The following is a 15,240-nucleotide window of genomic DNA, read 5'->3' as shown; positions in this document are numbered from 1 at the left end:
TGATACAATATCTATAATACAATATCTATTTAAAAAATCTTTTTTAAATAAATTTTAAATAAATTTTTTAAATAAATTTTTTAAATAAATTTATTTAAAAAAATTATCTTTATTTCAAATATTTTTTTTAAAGAGATGAGAGAAATTTTCAATATGTTAAAAATAGACAGAATTTTTCATTTTATGATAAAATATAAACATTGACAAAAGGTACATTATGTATCGTATTGCAAAAAATCATATTAATCGATAAGATTAACCAGACAATGCAGCGATAATTTCTTCGATAACATTTGACTTCGTTAAAGGAAAACATATACTTTTTTTTATTATTATTATAGTGAAATAAAATATTAATTTGTAGATAAGTTTCAAATAAAATATAACACATAATTTTAAAAAATATTTATTTTATTTTTTTATAGACAATTTTATCGCTTTCGTATATAAATATTATACTTATTTTATTACTATAATATCATTACAAAAACATTAACAAGAATCAGATTCTTCAGAACTTGTATTACTGTTATTATCTATCCTATTTTGTAATAATCTATTTTTATTTACAAAAAGATCATCTTCTTCGTTATTACTATCTTCTTTAATTGTTTTTTGTTTCGAATTTGAAATTTCGTCAAATTCTTGGGGCCAACAGTTTTGTTCTCGATACCATTTTTTATGTTCCTAATAAATAAATTTTATTTTTAAAAAAGTGCATTCATATAAAAATATATTTACTATTATGCATACTCGTGTTAATATTTTAACAATTTCAGCTTTCACTTTGTCCCCTTCTGGAATTGGTTCTACCAATACAAAATCTCCTCGTTTTATCCAAATATTTTGCCTAAATTTTACTGGCATAGATACGAGATATTGAATTCCAGCTGGATTAATAACTTCATGAAGATTATTACCGCATGGTTTTACAACTCGAACTATTGATTGTGATTCTGTAGGAATGCTCAAATCTTCAATTTCTTTGGTAACATATTTCCGTTTGGTTGCTTTGGACATTTTAATCTATAAAATCAAATATAACAAAAATTTTATATATATTATGTTTTAAAACAAATTTTCATTTCATTATCATTTTTTATTTATCATTATTTGTTAATGTTATTCAATGATTTTTAACATATCATTTTTTATATTTTATATCAATTTTATATCAATCTTTATTTTTATTTCTCATATTATTAATTAAATTCAATTTTTTATTATTTTGCAGTCCACGGTCCCAAAGAACCTTTAGATTTATCAATAGCAGACCATATGTCCAAGCTTTCTCCTGGAGGAATTTCATACTCATTTTTTAAGCCATGAGGATTCGATGGCGTAATACAATCATTTTCAGGTTCTTTACGTAAAACCGTATCTACTTCTACAGAAGAAAAAAATGCTACTGACATCGGAAGATCATTCATTCCCAATCTCGATGCACAAAATGATCGAGTTAAAAGATTAGTAATATGCATGGCAAGTGCTGCATTGTATTTATATTTTGACGGCACTAAATAGCGCACTTCATCATGAAATGATAAACAAAATCTGACATGGTCTTTCATAAGCCATTTCATCGAAACTAGCATTAAATGTAAAAAATCGACTGCTCCACTTTGCACTACCCAATTTATTTTTGTAGGTAAAAATTTCTCATCATTTATTGAACTTTCTAACGCCATAGTTAATCTAGAGTTCAAAAAAGGTGTAACAGGATGAGGATTACACGCAATTTCTTCCAATCTATTAAACATTGCAGATTCTGAACCACCAATCCATTTACTTTTCTCGAACATTTCTGATATTTTTTTACCATATAATTGTGATACTTTATATGCTTCGTATGATGAATAATGTTTATTACCAATATAATTATTAATATATTCAGGTTTTAATTTATAAATCCTTTTTCCTTTTGTCATAGTAAACATTTTTCGAGATTTTGATGTAGCTTCGCTATCCGTCATGGACGGATTAAATTGTTTCAAGAGTGTTTCGGCAAATTTTTGGCCGGCACCATAAATTCTAGCGTAATTGATAATTTTAGCTTGATTTCTAGAAATTCCAATTGCTTTAGCAGTAACACTATGCATATCAGTTTCATTAGCTTTAGTACCAATTAATGTCATCCAGCCAAATGGTGTTGCTCCATGAATTTTTTTATAATAAGCATCACCTATTATGGACGAAATCCACAATTCTTGACTATCAACATCGGCGCCAACAATATTATATCCTGGTGGTGCTTGAATCATTGCTCGTAATTCAGAACCGACACGTTCAGTATCAGAATTAGATGCAGTCATCCATGTAGGTTCTACTGCTCGCCTAGTTAATGTCCCACATACAGCTACTAAAGGTAAAATTGCTCCATAACACATTGATTTTTTAGAACTTCTAATACTGCATGATAAATATGATTTTTCAAACCATATTGTAAATTGTGACATAATTCTATCCCTATTATTTCTCCAATATGATATCATTCTAGCTATTTTTAATATTTTCATAGCATCGGTATCTGAACTAGCTAATATGTTTTCCGAAAATTTATTCAAAAAATTTTTGCTTAAAGGATTACCAACATTATAATTTTTCCCATCTTTATGAGGCAATTTAAAAAAGTAACAGCAGTTATCTATATTAACATCGCACCAATGTGCACTGCCTTTATAAATATCAGTTAATTGAATATTAGGCTTTTTTTTTATGTTATACCAAAATTCAGTTTTATGTAGATCATTTTTCAATTCTTCATTCATTATTGACATTGTATATATTTCATCTGATAAATATTCTTTTTTAGATAAAGCACATTGAGCTAAAAGCTGCTTTAAAGGTATTTTAGTTTCAATATTTAAATCATTAGTATGAGGAACTAAAATACCCCAACCTTTATTTTTTACATAATGTAATGGAAAATTCTCCCATGTCAAATTTAAAAGTTTTGGAACAATTTGCTTAGAAATACTTATATTTTGAGGACCTGGAGACCAATTTTCATCATTTATTTTGAAACAAAGTTTTCGATACCAAGCAGGATATCCTGGCATATATGGTAATTTTAAAGGTAAAAATTTTCTTGTCTCTGTCAAATAAGCAAATTCTTTTTCCAAAGGATCTTCTTCATCTTCATCATCTGTTAAATAACTTTGAGTTTTTGTTTTTTTATTTCTTTTTGCATTTTGTATTTGAGATATATTTTTTAAATTCTTTCCTGAAGACTGTGTTTTTACTTTAAGCATTTGTGTACTCCAGTCTTCATCCCACATCCATAAATCTTCTTTATATTTTTCATTATGCAAAAGTTTACAAACAGCATTAGCTCTTTTAGTAAGAGTAATTTTAGTTTCATAATTTAAATCTTCAAATGTAGTCTCTGATTCATTTAAATATTTTTTCCAATTAGAATTTATTGGCAGATATGCAGTACCAAGCTCTAACATTCCTGCTAAAGTAACAGGATGAGGAAATCTTTCTTCAAAAATAGGAAATAATTTACATAAAACATTATGAGTTGCAATTACATCATTTGCACAATAAATCATCAAAGAATTAAAATCTTCTTTAATGTTTTTCAAAGTTCCATTTATAAATACTTCTCTGACATCTTTATTTATTTCAGAACCACAATAAAATTTGTGAACATCCGCTAAATTATTTAATGAAGTTCGCATCTGTAAATTATATTTTTCTTCTACATTTTTTGTAGAATTTAAAATAGATCTCTGATAACTGTTGATTCCACTAATACATATATGAAGTGACATTGTATCAATAAATCTTAATCCTGTTTGTTTTAACCAATATTGCTCTTTAATTTTACTTCTATCAAATGATACATTATGACCAACTATAATTTTTGGCTTTTTATGAAAAGAAGTTAATTTTTCACCATGTTCAGTAATTATACTTTCCATTGGTATTAATTCATCCATAGTATATTGTTTTCCTTCAAAGTTTCTACTCACACCATCAACTAGAGACTTTGATACCCAACCATACCATGCTTTATCACTTACTGCAGTTGCTAATGTTGGTAAAAAACCTTCTTTAATACAAACTTCTACATCAAAAATAATAGCATCTTCTAAAGGATAATCTACTTTTTGTATGTTATCAACAGTATATCTTGTCCATCCTTCATTCAATATCCATTGATTTGGCATTTGAGGAATATTTTTCATAATATTTTTTATAAGTTTTATGTAAGGTTTAATTTGTGCCTTTCCAATATTATAAAAATGTTGTTCAATATCATCTCCTTCCAAAGGAGGTATTTTAATATCAACTTTAGGAAGTCTAGTTGCATCTTCTATTTTTATTCCATATAAGTGCAAATGATTTTTTATAGATTGTATTTCTTCTTTTGATATTTTTTGTGACTTTTCAGAATTTTTAAATATCTGTTTATGTAATGATTTTGGAAGCATTTGTATATTTATTTCATTAATTCTTATATCGCTTTCATTAATTCTTTCATTACAAATTTCTTTTTCTTTATTTTCTAATATTTGTATATCTTTATGTTCCACTAGAACATTTTTATAATTATTATTCATATTATTTATTGGTGATAAAAAACATTGTTCATAATTTTTAGATACATTAAATAAAATTTTACATTTGTTATTTATTTGAGTTTTATTTGATGATTTAAGTGATGCATTAAGAATATAATCTTTATTAATAACGTTTTTATAATTTTTATTGTATGAATTAGTATTTTTCTTTGAGGTTAGAAAGGACTTATGTTTTCTGTTAATAATTTTTTTTGTAAATTGCTTGCTTGCAATTTCACTAATGTTGCGATTTATAATAATATATTTGTAACTATTATATACATTAATTAAATAACGTTTCATTATTAATTTAATTCTTTTATAATTTTATAATTTCACATTACAAAGTTAACACGTGACTTTAATATTGCGATAATATATAAAAGATATGTTATTAATTAATTATATTACATAAAATCTTACCTGTTATTTATAAATTATATTTTAAAAACTATAAGAATATTTAACAACCTAATATTTTAATTTAATTTGTGAACTTATATCAAAAGTATATTGAATTTTTAAATTGCCATATTAATATTTTTTTTGAATTTTAAAATCATTTATTTATTATTTATTATAGTTAGAAAATTTGTATATTATAAATATAATATTATTATAATGTTAATTATATAACATTTTTTTATTTAAATAAAAATTAATTATATCAATTTAAATCTATTGTGAGAAAATATTATTAATAAAAATAAATGTGATTAGAAAAATAGTAAAATGATATTATATATTATCTCATTTTTTTTATATTTTCTTATATTTTTATAGAAAAATAAAGAGAAAAGTGAATATTTTATAAAGTATAAAATTTCCTTATTTTTTAAGTATTTACTATAGTGATTACGACGACATCTTCATAGCGTCTACCAATTTATTGTGTTCATCATGGCTTCGACGGGTTAGCAAAAATTTAATATTTATACAATTCTTATACTAATTGTTTTCATAAAAACAATTTAGATATTTCTAAAATATTTTAATTTTTTACAAGTTATAAATTTAATTTATATATATATATATATATATATATAAATGCTACAATTTTATTGCGTTCTTATACTTGCCTTTTGACATTTTCTGTTATTTTATGTTTAGATATTTATGTGTTTATTTAAATTAATAATAGTGAAACACTGTATTAACTTAACTTATATAGAATCCTTAGTATGCGATACACTCGATCTAAGTGGTCAAGGTTTAAAGAAGCTTCCTCGTTGTCCGTCTGATGCAGATATTAGCACATTGATCATTGACGATAATGAACTTCAGCGTCTTGATAATCTTGATTCTTACCATAGAATTACCAAGGTAATATGTTTGTGACAATATATATGATACATAAAATTTATGTATATATATTATATATATATTTATTTATTTTTATGATATATTATATATATATTAATTATTACTTTTAATAAGTTGAATAATTAATTAATTAAAATTTTTATAATTAAATTATTTCAGCTATCAATAGTAAGAAATCAATTACTACGTATGTATGGAGTATCAAAGTTACATAATCTTGTAACTCTTAATCTAGCAAATAATGGTATTTTAACCATAGAAGGTATAAAGGATATGATAAATTTACATACACTTTGTTTAGCTGGTAATAACATAAAGGTATAAATATAATTTTTTAATATATTTAATGTGATATTATAAATTATTCAATCTTTATAACATTATATTAATCTATTAGTCTATTGAACATTTGCACACAAATACTAAATTGGAGCATTTGGACTTGTCTGAAAATAGTATCAGTCATATCTCAGACATATCTTATCTACGGAACTTAAAAGTAACTATAAATATTATAAAATATAAATATAATATATAAATAATATAAAAATTTAAAATTTATATTTTTTTTCAATTATATTGAATATATAATATATAATAATAATAAAATATATGATCTTTAATCTTGATTCTAATAAAATTAATGGTATTTTAGGAATTGTTTCTACATAACAATCGTATAATAACATTAAGGCAATGTGAACGCTATTTACCTACTTCTTTAGAAACGTTTACATTAGCAAATAATAACATTACTGATTTAAATGAAATGTCACATTTAGCTAATTTAAAAAATTTAATAAATTTTTCAATTGCTAATAATCCATGTGTTAGTATGACAGGTAATAGTACGTATCCTTTTTACATGTAATTATATAATTTATATTAATAATGTTAATTTAGATTTTAGAAATCAGATTAGATAGCAGAAATATATTTATAACATTTTCATTATTCTGGATGTCATTTTATAAAGTTATTTTTTATCAAATATGCTTGTAGAGAGCTCTAGGTATAAAAAATATTTATAACTGTAGATTTACAGCTATAGTTTCTTAACAAATAGCTTATAGTGGTTTTGATTATCGACCTTTTGTTATCAATTGGTGTATGAGCTTGAAATCAATTGATGGCTATCCTGTTGATCCTATTGAAAGGTGGGTATCTTTTTAGATACATTAGTCATGATATATAATTTAATTATACAGAATTTTATTTAGTTTAAAGAATTAAAATTTACTTAAAATTATGGTCACTCAGTTTAAAAGCAGAGTGGCTATATTCTCAGGGACGTGGTAGACAATTCCGTGTTGGCGAACATGCATTGCTTGCACAGTATTTAGCATCAGTTTGCCCACTTTCTGGTGAATCCTTAGAAAATGAAACAGACAGGAAGCTAAGGCTGATTTTAAGTAAAGCACAACATCATCAACAACAATTAAATCAACAAAGCGATACTGGAAGTGTGCACAGCTTAAGTAGCGTCGGAATGAGTCCTTCTCCAGCCACTAGGCGTAGACTTAGTCATAACAGGACAGGTTCTCCTAGACGTGCCAGTGAGTTAAGATTAACTGACTTGATTTTCTTTATTATTATTGTCAATACAATAAAAATTTGTTTAAAGTTTTTTTATTAATTATAAAACGTGGACTAGTAGTGATGTAAACTTTCCAGTCGTCATGCATCTATATATCTTAGTTATAATGTATTTTCTCTAGTTGCGCCAATGTTGACATACTATGAAGATAAATGCTTACAATCGCCAAAATTTTATGAAGCAAAATACTGTGTGTGCCATTCACCTTGTAAAGGTATCCAAAGTCAAAATGAAAATTAATTGTACATGATTACAATTACATTATAAGCATGTGTAAAAATCTAAGATAAATATTAATCTAAGATAATATTATTATATAATAAATCTAAGATAAATATTATTTATAATTTAAAATAATAAACTTAGAATTAAGTAATAATAAAAATATAATATAGTACATTTTGAAAAAATTTTATCTTGGATTAATGCATATGTTTATCTCTTTTATGCCTATAGTATATAGTATATTTTTATGTGATTACGTTTTTAAGCTTATAGCGCAAATGACTTTGGAGAATGAAAAATTGCAAATGTTATGATAATGATGCTAATTAGAAAATTTGTTTAGCATATTAGCATTTGACGATTTGGAAATATATTTCACATAGTTCACAATTTTTATCTTATTTATTCATAATTAAATTATTAATTATTTGCATGCTTCTGCCTTAGTAATAAATATATAAATATAATTAAATATATAATAATTATTGAAATTAAAAACTTAATAAAAATAGATGATATTTAATTAGGTTCATCAAGAAATTCATTAAGAATAAGATCACCAGATAGAATGGTATCTAGTTGTCATACTGATACTATAGCTTCTTCATGCCATACATTATTACCTGAAGATCAAGAATCCTTAATGACTCAAAGTTTGGATCCAAATATGCTTTGCAATACTTTAAACAATAAAGCATCAAATATTGTTGATACAGAAGGTATGTAATAAATCTTATCAATTATTAGCATTTGTATTTATATTTGTTAAATAAATATACATAATTAAAAACTTGATTTGTAGAAACATCAAGTCCTTTGCAAGCTGCAACAAAACTAGTACCAGTTCCAGAATCTTTAATGAGTCCAGATTTTCGTCCACCATCTGGTCTTTCTCGAGTTTTAGCAAAAACTCCACCAAGTAAATTAACATCACCATGTCAAATTACAGTGCCAAACAAACCTACTTGTGATGGAGATAGTAAAGCAATTCCTATAATAAATACAGTAAATCCAATGGCAAAAACAAATCTTACTTCTATTAAAGCAAATACACTTGTAAAAAGTAATTCAGCAACAAATTGTACTACTGGAAAACCAAATATTGCTAAACCTATTATTACAAATACTAGTAATAAATGTCCCCATAGTGTGAAAATTAATAACTATGTTCAAAGCAAAACATTGTCTGCCAAACGAAATACAAAAAATTCACCAAATTTAGGCAGAAATATACAAAGACCAAAGAGTACAAATGATAAAATTAAAAGCAATGTTATTAAAAAAAATGGAGATGGAGATGCTGATAATGCTACTCAAAGTAGTGATGAAGATAGCGAAGTATGTCAAGCAAAATTAGATAGTATTCGACATAGAGCTATTCAACGAAGACAAGAAGACAATAAAGGTAATTATTTTTTTCTTTTTTTTTTAAATAAATTATAAAACAATAAAAATTTTTTAAAGTAAAATAATTTTTTATCTTAAAACAGATCAAGATGAAGCTGAAAAAGCAGCAATATGTATTCAAAGAATGTGGAGAGGATATCATACAAGAAATCTTAATAAAAAAGCAACTACTATACTGAAAACTATTGAAATGATAAGAACAAATAAGTATATTCAGTATGATCATTTTCTCTTTAATTCAATTTAATATTTTTCCCAAAATATTGTATAATTTATTAATCTTTTAGGAAACTAACTACTGATATGGAAGCCACTAGAACTGCTTTAGAAAGTGAACATAAGTTACAGTTATTGCAAATGCAAGCAATTAATGCATTGTGGAAAAAAGTTGTTAGTCTCCAACCTAATTCTACAAATAATGACAATGAAAATATTGCACAAAATGTAGATGTTGTAACTAATTTAACACAAACATGTAATTTATTGCATAGTCAGGTAACATATCAATTATATTTTTAAAATTATTAATGATTTAAAAATGATTTTTAAAAATCTGCTTAAAAAATATTTATATATTTTTATAAATCTACTTTATATATGTATATATATATATATATATATATAGGTTCAACAATTACAAGATTCTATGTCAGAAATTAAACGATGTATGTCAAGTATGCAATCAAAATCCAATCTTATTGATAATGGTGTTGCAACTCAAACAGAAATCTCAGCTGTTCATACTCCGGCAGGCGAAGAAAATTTGTTTCCTTACGCTCGTCCACATAGACCACAAACATTGCCAATTCATCAAACAATTCATGAAGGAAATGAAAATAAAAGTTTTGCATCTAATTTGATTGATAGTGTTTTAAAAAAAGTATCTCAATCCACTGATACGACAGATGATGAAGTTAATACTGACATTCTAAACTCTAATGAAAATCCCGAAGTATTAAATTCAAATGATCATCCTGATATGTTTAAAAGTTGTGAAGAGATTATAGAACCTGATTTCAAGGATGTAGTAGAACATGATGTAAAAAATGAATATGATGTAATTGATAATGCTGTTATAAATGGTGAAGTTTGTGAAGAAACATTATGTAAAGAATTGCACAATTTAATTGAAACAGAAATTACAACAGAAAATTGTATGAACTTGAAAAAGGAAAATAATTCAGAAGAAATTGAGAAGGAGTAACTTTAACTTGAAAAAACATATAGAAAATAATAAGAAAAAGAATGAAGGTGCAAACTTAAAAGCCTTGAACAAAAATAATAAGAAACAAACATAAATTCTAATAAATAATCTAATGTATGAATGAATGAATTAATCTGAGAAAACATATAGAAAATAATAACAAAAAGAATGAAGATGTAAAGTTAAAAGCCTTGAACAAAAGTAATAAGAAACAAACATAAATTTCAATGAATAATCTAACGTATGAATGAATGACATTAATACATTTTTAGCTAAAAATATTCATTGTACATAAGTTCAAAAACTAGTCTTAATTATATTCAGATTCCAAAATTTAATGCTTTTAATTATATTGTATCTATAATATTTTAAAATCAAACTCATCAAAGTTCAAAAGATTATCATACAATATATTTAAAAAGAAAAAATACCAAAGATATAGTTTTAAATAATTATTTTATTAAGTTAATTTATTATGTACATCGTGGTCATTAAAGCAATTTTGAAATTTTTCCGTCCACATATCTGGCTTTTGAAAAATTTATCGATGTACAAAATGTATTAAGAATGTCTTACAAAAAGCTTTGCCCCTTCTTTAAAATATCATAAAAATATTACTGTACAGAAAAAATGATGTATTTAATGTCGTGAATTCCAATTTCAGAATTCGTCAATTCTCAGATTGAAATATTTATAAGCACACAAATAAGAATTTTGATATATGATGCATTCCTTAATATTGCAGAATATTTTTAAGTTTTGCTAAGAAATTTCTTGGATAATATTACCTAGATAATTATTGTTTTGTATGTATTTATTTTTTTATTTATTTATTTATTTAAAAGTATAAATTCTAAAAAGAATCAATGTTACTCTAAAATGTAAGTAATAATGAAAACATTTTTAATCTAGTCATTACAAAAACTACATATAATTGCTGTAGATATTAACTAAACTTGTTACATAGATAAACAGTGTTATTAAAACAAATAAAATCTTTCAACGAAAACGAATTAATTGTTAAAAAATGAATTTTTGTTTATGACAAAGAACGCTACAAAAATTTGTTTATATGTATATTAATTAAGTTTTATTATTAAAAACATTTCCATAAAATAAATCATATTGTAAGAATATTATTACAATGAAAGAAACTATATGTGAGCTCTTACTAAAACTGTCTTAAAATTTATTTTGCGTGACTTACTATGTCACATAAGACATTCGATGCTCAGAATTGTTAAGAACTAAATATAAATGTTAAATAAATAAGTCGTACACATGAATAGATGTTTGTAATAATATTTAATCTTTTATATAATTGATTTCTGTACATGATCTATTTAATCTGTTCCCTCCATTATAATATCCTAAAATATTGGAATGCATTCTTTTAAATTATGATAAAAAATAATTATTCAAATATAATTAAATTTTTATAACAACAATATACTATACAAAATGGATATTTAATGTGATATAAGCATGCTTCACATGTTCCTTTTATACTTAATAACTTTTAACAAAATATATACAAAATATATTTTTAACAGAATAATATTCACAGCAATATATTTTCAACAATTATAATGCTTTTGTTTCTTCTTGTACATTGTACATGAAGATTGTTATTGAATAATAAAAATGCTTAAATGAAAATAAATGATATTTATCAAAAAAAAAAAAAATAAAAACGAATATAGATATTTTTTTATGTACAAATTTTTTTTAATAATTTTAGCTAAAATACAATTATTTTACAATGTTTTTTTAGAAAACATTAATATATAAAAATGATTTTATTTTTATTTTTAATTTAAAATATAGATAAAAAATATATTTACACAATTTTATTTTATAAAATATTAAATAAAAAATATTTTCATTTAAACATTCTTTGACAAGAAGCTTTTTCAATTATTAGATATGAATTCATAACTCTTTTAACTTTATCAATCTCTAATAAAATATCTTTATTATTAGGAGATTCTAATAATGCTTGCTTTAAATCTGCTAAACCTAAATCATATTCATTTAGCCCCATATGTGCCTGACTTCTCCTAAATAAAGCTTTACTATTGTTCTTCTCTAATTGTAACACCTAAATATAAAATATTTATTATTTATAATAGATACTTCAAAATATTTATAATTTATATTCAATTATATTTTACCTTTGAACAAAGTTTTAAAGTTTCACGATAATCCTTTTCTTTCAATTTAACAGCAGCAAGATTAAGTAATAGGGTTACTTTAATATTCATCATTAATTCATTAGAATTAGATACATCTATTGTCTTTGTCATCCACTTGTAATATCGTAATGCTTTTTTATATTTTCTGCCTGCATCTACATAATTTTTTCGTAAGAAATAATAATTTCCTGAATCTTTTATCTTCTTAATAACTTCCATCATATATTTGTACTATAATATCCATAAATATGAAAAATAATTACAAAAATAATTCATTTCCAAAAATATATATGATAAAGATTCTTACATCAAGTTGTTTAATATATCTAGAATAATTCCAATCTTCTGGCCAAGGAGTAAACACATCATCTGTACCATCATTTTCTTCCATACCCCAATTTTGATCTCCTTTTAATTCACCACAATCAATTATATATATTTTCTATAATAAAAAATATTCATAAAATTAATAATAATTAAATTCAAATATAAAAAATTAAATAAAATATTTGTTTACCTCAATTGGTATATCATTAATTGTTCTAATTTGAGATACTTCTAATACAACACCCATTCCTTTTAAAACTTTACCAAATACTACATTGGTATTATCCAAATGTGAAGTGGCTGAAATAGTAATTATAAACTGAGAACTATTGCTATTTGGATAACCTTCATTTACCATGCTTAGTAATCCTCCTGATGAATGAGTGAGCCCAAAATGTTCGTCCTCAAATTTTATTCCATATATACTTTCTCCGCTTGTTCCATTAAAATTTATTATATCTCCACCTTGGATCATAACCTGTGATAATACTGAACCATACAAAACTTCTTCATTAAATATTAATCTTTTTATATCATTTTTAGAAAATATTATTTTTAGTATACCTTTATGAAATGTTGATCCTTTATAATGTAACTTTTTACCATTGATTCCAATACCTTTTTCTCCAGTACATAATGCACGAAAATTTTCTGCTGTTCGAGGTACAACATCCTTAAAAAGTTCTATCACAACTCTTCCAACTATATTATATAAATAATTTTTAAATTCAAATTAAATGAAATATAAAAAAAAATATTAATATACATTAAAAATTAACTTGTTTATTTTTATGATTATAACCCTACCTTTTTCAGATTCAATTGCTATATCTAAAAACACAATTGGATTTTTTTTACAATTATTGTTTTCATTCGTTAATGAAATTTCCATATTTTAACTAATAATATTTATCCATATATGAATTAGATTTTTCAAATCTTGTTTGCTTATTAAGCCTATTACCATAAACGTGTTATATCATAGATTTAACATCTTATAAAACTTTTGTTACGCGAATTGAAATTCTGATTTTAAAAAAATTAATAATTTTATTGTATATAATTTAAAACGATAAGTTCAAATACAAACATGATATTATTTTAATATCATTCTTAAGATTGAGCTTAGAATAAAATTACAATATTTTAAAATTAAAATTAAATTTCAATAAAAAAAAATGGAATAAATATTCTATTATAGAATATTTTGTAAGTATATATGAAATATTGTATTTTATACGTGATTATATTTACATAAACTAATATGAAATAAATTATTGGAATATTAATTTTATATTAAAGATTAAAATATATTGTAATTTTAAAAGAGAAATTATGAAAATGTTAATTGATATTTTGTATCTCATAAATAATCACGTGCCAAGAATAAATAAAGACAAGAGCATATTAAGAGAAAGACAGAAATAGAAAAATATAGAAATCAACGCCATCTCTAGAATATTACAAATAAAACGCATATAAATAAAAACTGCAAACAGTAGAAAAAGAATGAAGATAGAACGAGAATTGATTATCAGCTCTATCTGAGAAGATAGATCGGTATTTGCACAATCGGTATTTCAGAAGATGAAACAAAATTCCATTAAATAATAAATTTATCTTGTTTCTTATTTATGATTCATGAATCAATATTATCAAAATTAATAATTATATAAATATTAAAAATTAATAATTATATAATTATAAAATTTTTTTCTATAAAATTTTTAAAATACTGATCTCTTAGAATTTAAAACTCGTTTAAAAAATTAATATAATACCTTGTCAAAATATTAATATTTTTTTTTAAGCATTAGTTTTAATTAAGAATTAATTAAAATAAGAATTTATTACTATTTTAATGTTACGTTCAATCATCAGTGATAGTACATTATTTTATTTTATATTATAGCAATATACAAAACAATGCATCGAGTATTATATTAAAAATATATTAAATTTTATATCTACATAATATTTAGTTTAGGACTGTTCTATATTATTGATAACCCCATTCTTAATATTTATAATATAATTTTATTTTTTTAATTTTAATATAAGTTTTTTTTATTTTAGATAATAAAATTTACATAGTTCATAATTATTATAATGATTTCATGCCTAAAAGCCTATTTGAATTTATTATGATAGCAAAATAACATTGAAGAAGGTCCCACCGAGATTTGAACTCGGATCGCTGGATTCAGAGTCCAGAGTGCTAACCATTACACCATGGGACCTTTCGTGTAAAATTTTCATTCATATATTATATAAAATTAAAAATTATATTTAAAAAATACATGCATACAAACATCTATTACTTTATATATTTTATAATTAAAATATAATTTATAATAATTTAAATCTGAGTTAAAATCAATACGAAAAAATATA

The 15,240-nt window shown here is 23.4% G+C and overlaps 4 protein-coding genes and 1 non-coding gene across 7 annotated transcripts; 1 reads left to right on the top strand and 4 right to left on the bottom strand.

The window, feature by feature from the left end:
- Positions 1-410: 410 nt before the first annotated feature.
- LOC122717933 (probable RNA-binding protein EIF1AD) lies at positions 411-5,816 on the bottom strand. Of its 2 annotated transcripts, none has more exons than XM_043942480.1 (3): positions 5,731-5,816; positions 754-1,026; positions 411-687 (listed from the first exon to the last, which is right to left on the bottom strand). In XM_043942480.1, the coding sequence occupies exons 2-3, from the start codon at positions 1,018-1,020 to the stop codon at positions 493-495; spliced, it is 462 nt and encodes a 153-aa protein (XP_043798415.1). In that variant the 5' UTR covers positions 1,021-1,026; positions 5,731-5,816; the 3' UTR covers positions 411-492. The 2 variants fall into 2 exon arrangements, with proteins under 2 accessions (XP_043798415.1, XP_043798424.1); XM_043942489.1 differs by lacking the exon at positions 5,731-5,816 and adding an exon at positions 4,992-5,051.
- Positions 1,109-4,568, bottom strand: LOC122718893 (DNA polymerase subunit gamma-1, mitochondrial). Its single transcript, XM_043944289.1, has one exon. The coding sequence runs from the start codon at positions 4,566-4,568 to the stop codon at positions 1,224-1,226; it is 3,345 nt and encodes a 1,114-aa protein (XP_043800224.1). The 3' UTR covers positions 1,109-1,223.
- On the top strand, positions 5,317-11,644 carry LOC122717921. Of its 2 annotated transcripts, XM_043942467.1 has the most exons (12): positions 5,317-5,481; positions 5,740-5,891; positions 6,051-6,209; positions 6,289-6,390; positions 6,547-6,743; positions 6,965-7,048; positions 7,152-7,447; positions 8,241-8,432; positions 8,516-9,118; positions 9,204-9,336; positions 9,408-9,615; positions 9,746-11,644. In XM_043942467.1, the coding sequence occupies exons 1-12, from the start codon at positions 5,469-5,471 to the stop codon at positions 10,322-10,324; spliced, it is 2,718 nt and encodes a 905-aa protein (XP_043798402.1). In that variant the 5' UTR covers positions 5,317-5,468; the 3' UTR covers positions 10,325-11,644. The 2 variants fall into 2 exon arrangements, with proteins under 2 accessions (XP_043798402.1, XP_043798394.1); XM_043942459.1 differs by lacking the exon at positions 5,317-5,481 and having other exon boundaries at positions 5,685-5,891.
- Positions 11,645-12,206: 562 nt separating this feature from the next.
- LOC122717418 (peptidyl-prolyl cis-trans isomerase D) lies at positions 12,207-13,789 on the bottom strand. Its single transcript, XM_043941459.1, has 6 exons — positions 13,654-13,789; positions 13,411-13,548; positions 13,037-13,335; positions 12,827-12,961; positions 12,499-12,750; positions 12,207-12,425 (listed from the first exon to the last, which is right to left on the bottom strand). The coding sequence occupies exons 1-6, from the start codon at positions 13,736-13,738 to the stop codon at positions 12,207-12,209; spliced, it is 1,128 nt and encodes a 375-aa protein (XP_043797394.1). The 5' UTR covers positions 13,739-13,789.
- Positions 13,790-15,014: 1,225 nt separating this feature from the next.
- Positions 15,015-15,086, bottom strand: Trnaq-cug. Its single transcript has one exon. It is a non-coding gene; the product is annotated as a tRNA-Gln (tRNA).
- Between the last annotated feature and the right edge of the window lie 154 nt (positions 15,087-15,240).

This window comes from Apis laboriosa, unplaced genomic scaffold (assembly GCF_014066325.1).
Source record: "Apis laboriosa isolate Shangri-la unplaced genomic scaffold, ASM1406632v1 scaffold11_cov152, whole genome shotgun sequence".
Lineage (NCBI taxonomy): Eukaryota > Metazoa > Arthropoda > Insecta > Hymenoptera > Apidae > Apis > Apis laboriosa.
The sequence above is the reverse complement of the archived record's forward strand: the minus strand, read 5'-3'. Positions and strand labels throughout refer to the sequence as shown.

Bases quoted from the DNA above. Each gene is read 5' to 3' on its own strand.
- LOC122717933 (XM_043942480.1), bottom strand. From the start codon at position 1,020: ATGTCCAAAGCAACCAAACGGAAATATGTTACCAAAGAAATTGAAGAT. The intron at 688-753 runs GTATGCATAATA...TTTATTTATTAG, and splicing joins TTGTTAAAATATTAACACGA to GAACATAAAAAATGGTATCG.
- LOC122717921 (XM_043942459.1), top strand. From the start codon at position 5,685: ATGTGTTTATTTAAATTAATAATAGTGAAACACTGTATTAACTTAACT. The intron at 6,391-6,546 runs GTAACTATAAAT...ATGGTATTTTAG, and splicing joins CTTATCTACGGAACTTAAAA to GAATTGTTTCTACATAACAA. The intron at 7,049-7,151 runs GTGGGTATCTTT...ATGGTCACTCAG, and splicing joins CCTGTTGATCCTATTGAAAG to TTTAAAAGCAGAGTGGCTAT.
- LOC122718893 (XM_043944289.1), bottom strand. From the start codon at position 4,568: ATGAATAATAATTATAAAAATGTTCTAGTGGAACATAAAGATATACAA.
- LOC122717418 (XM_043941459.1), bottom strand. From the start codon at position 13,738: ATGGAAATTTCATTAACGAATGAAAACAATAATTGTAAAAAAAATCCA. The intron at 13,336-13,410 runs GTATACTAAAAA...TGTATGGTTCAG, and splicing joins AGGATCAACATTTCATAAAG to TATTATCACAGGTTATGATC. The intron at 12,426-12,498 runs GTAAAATATAAT...TTTTATATTTAG, and splicing joins CTTTAAAACTTTGTTCAAAG to GTGTTACAATTAGAGAAGAA.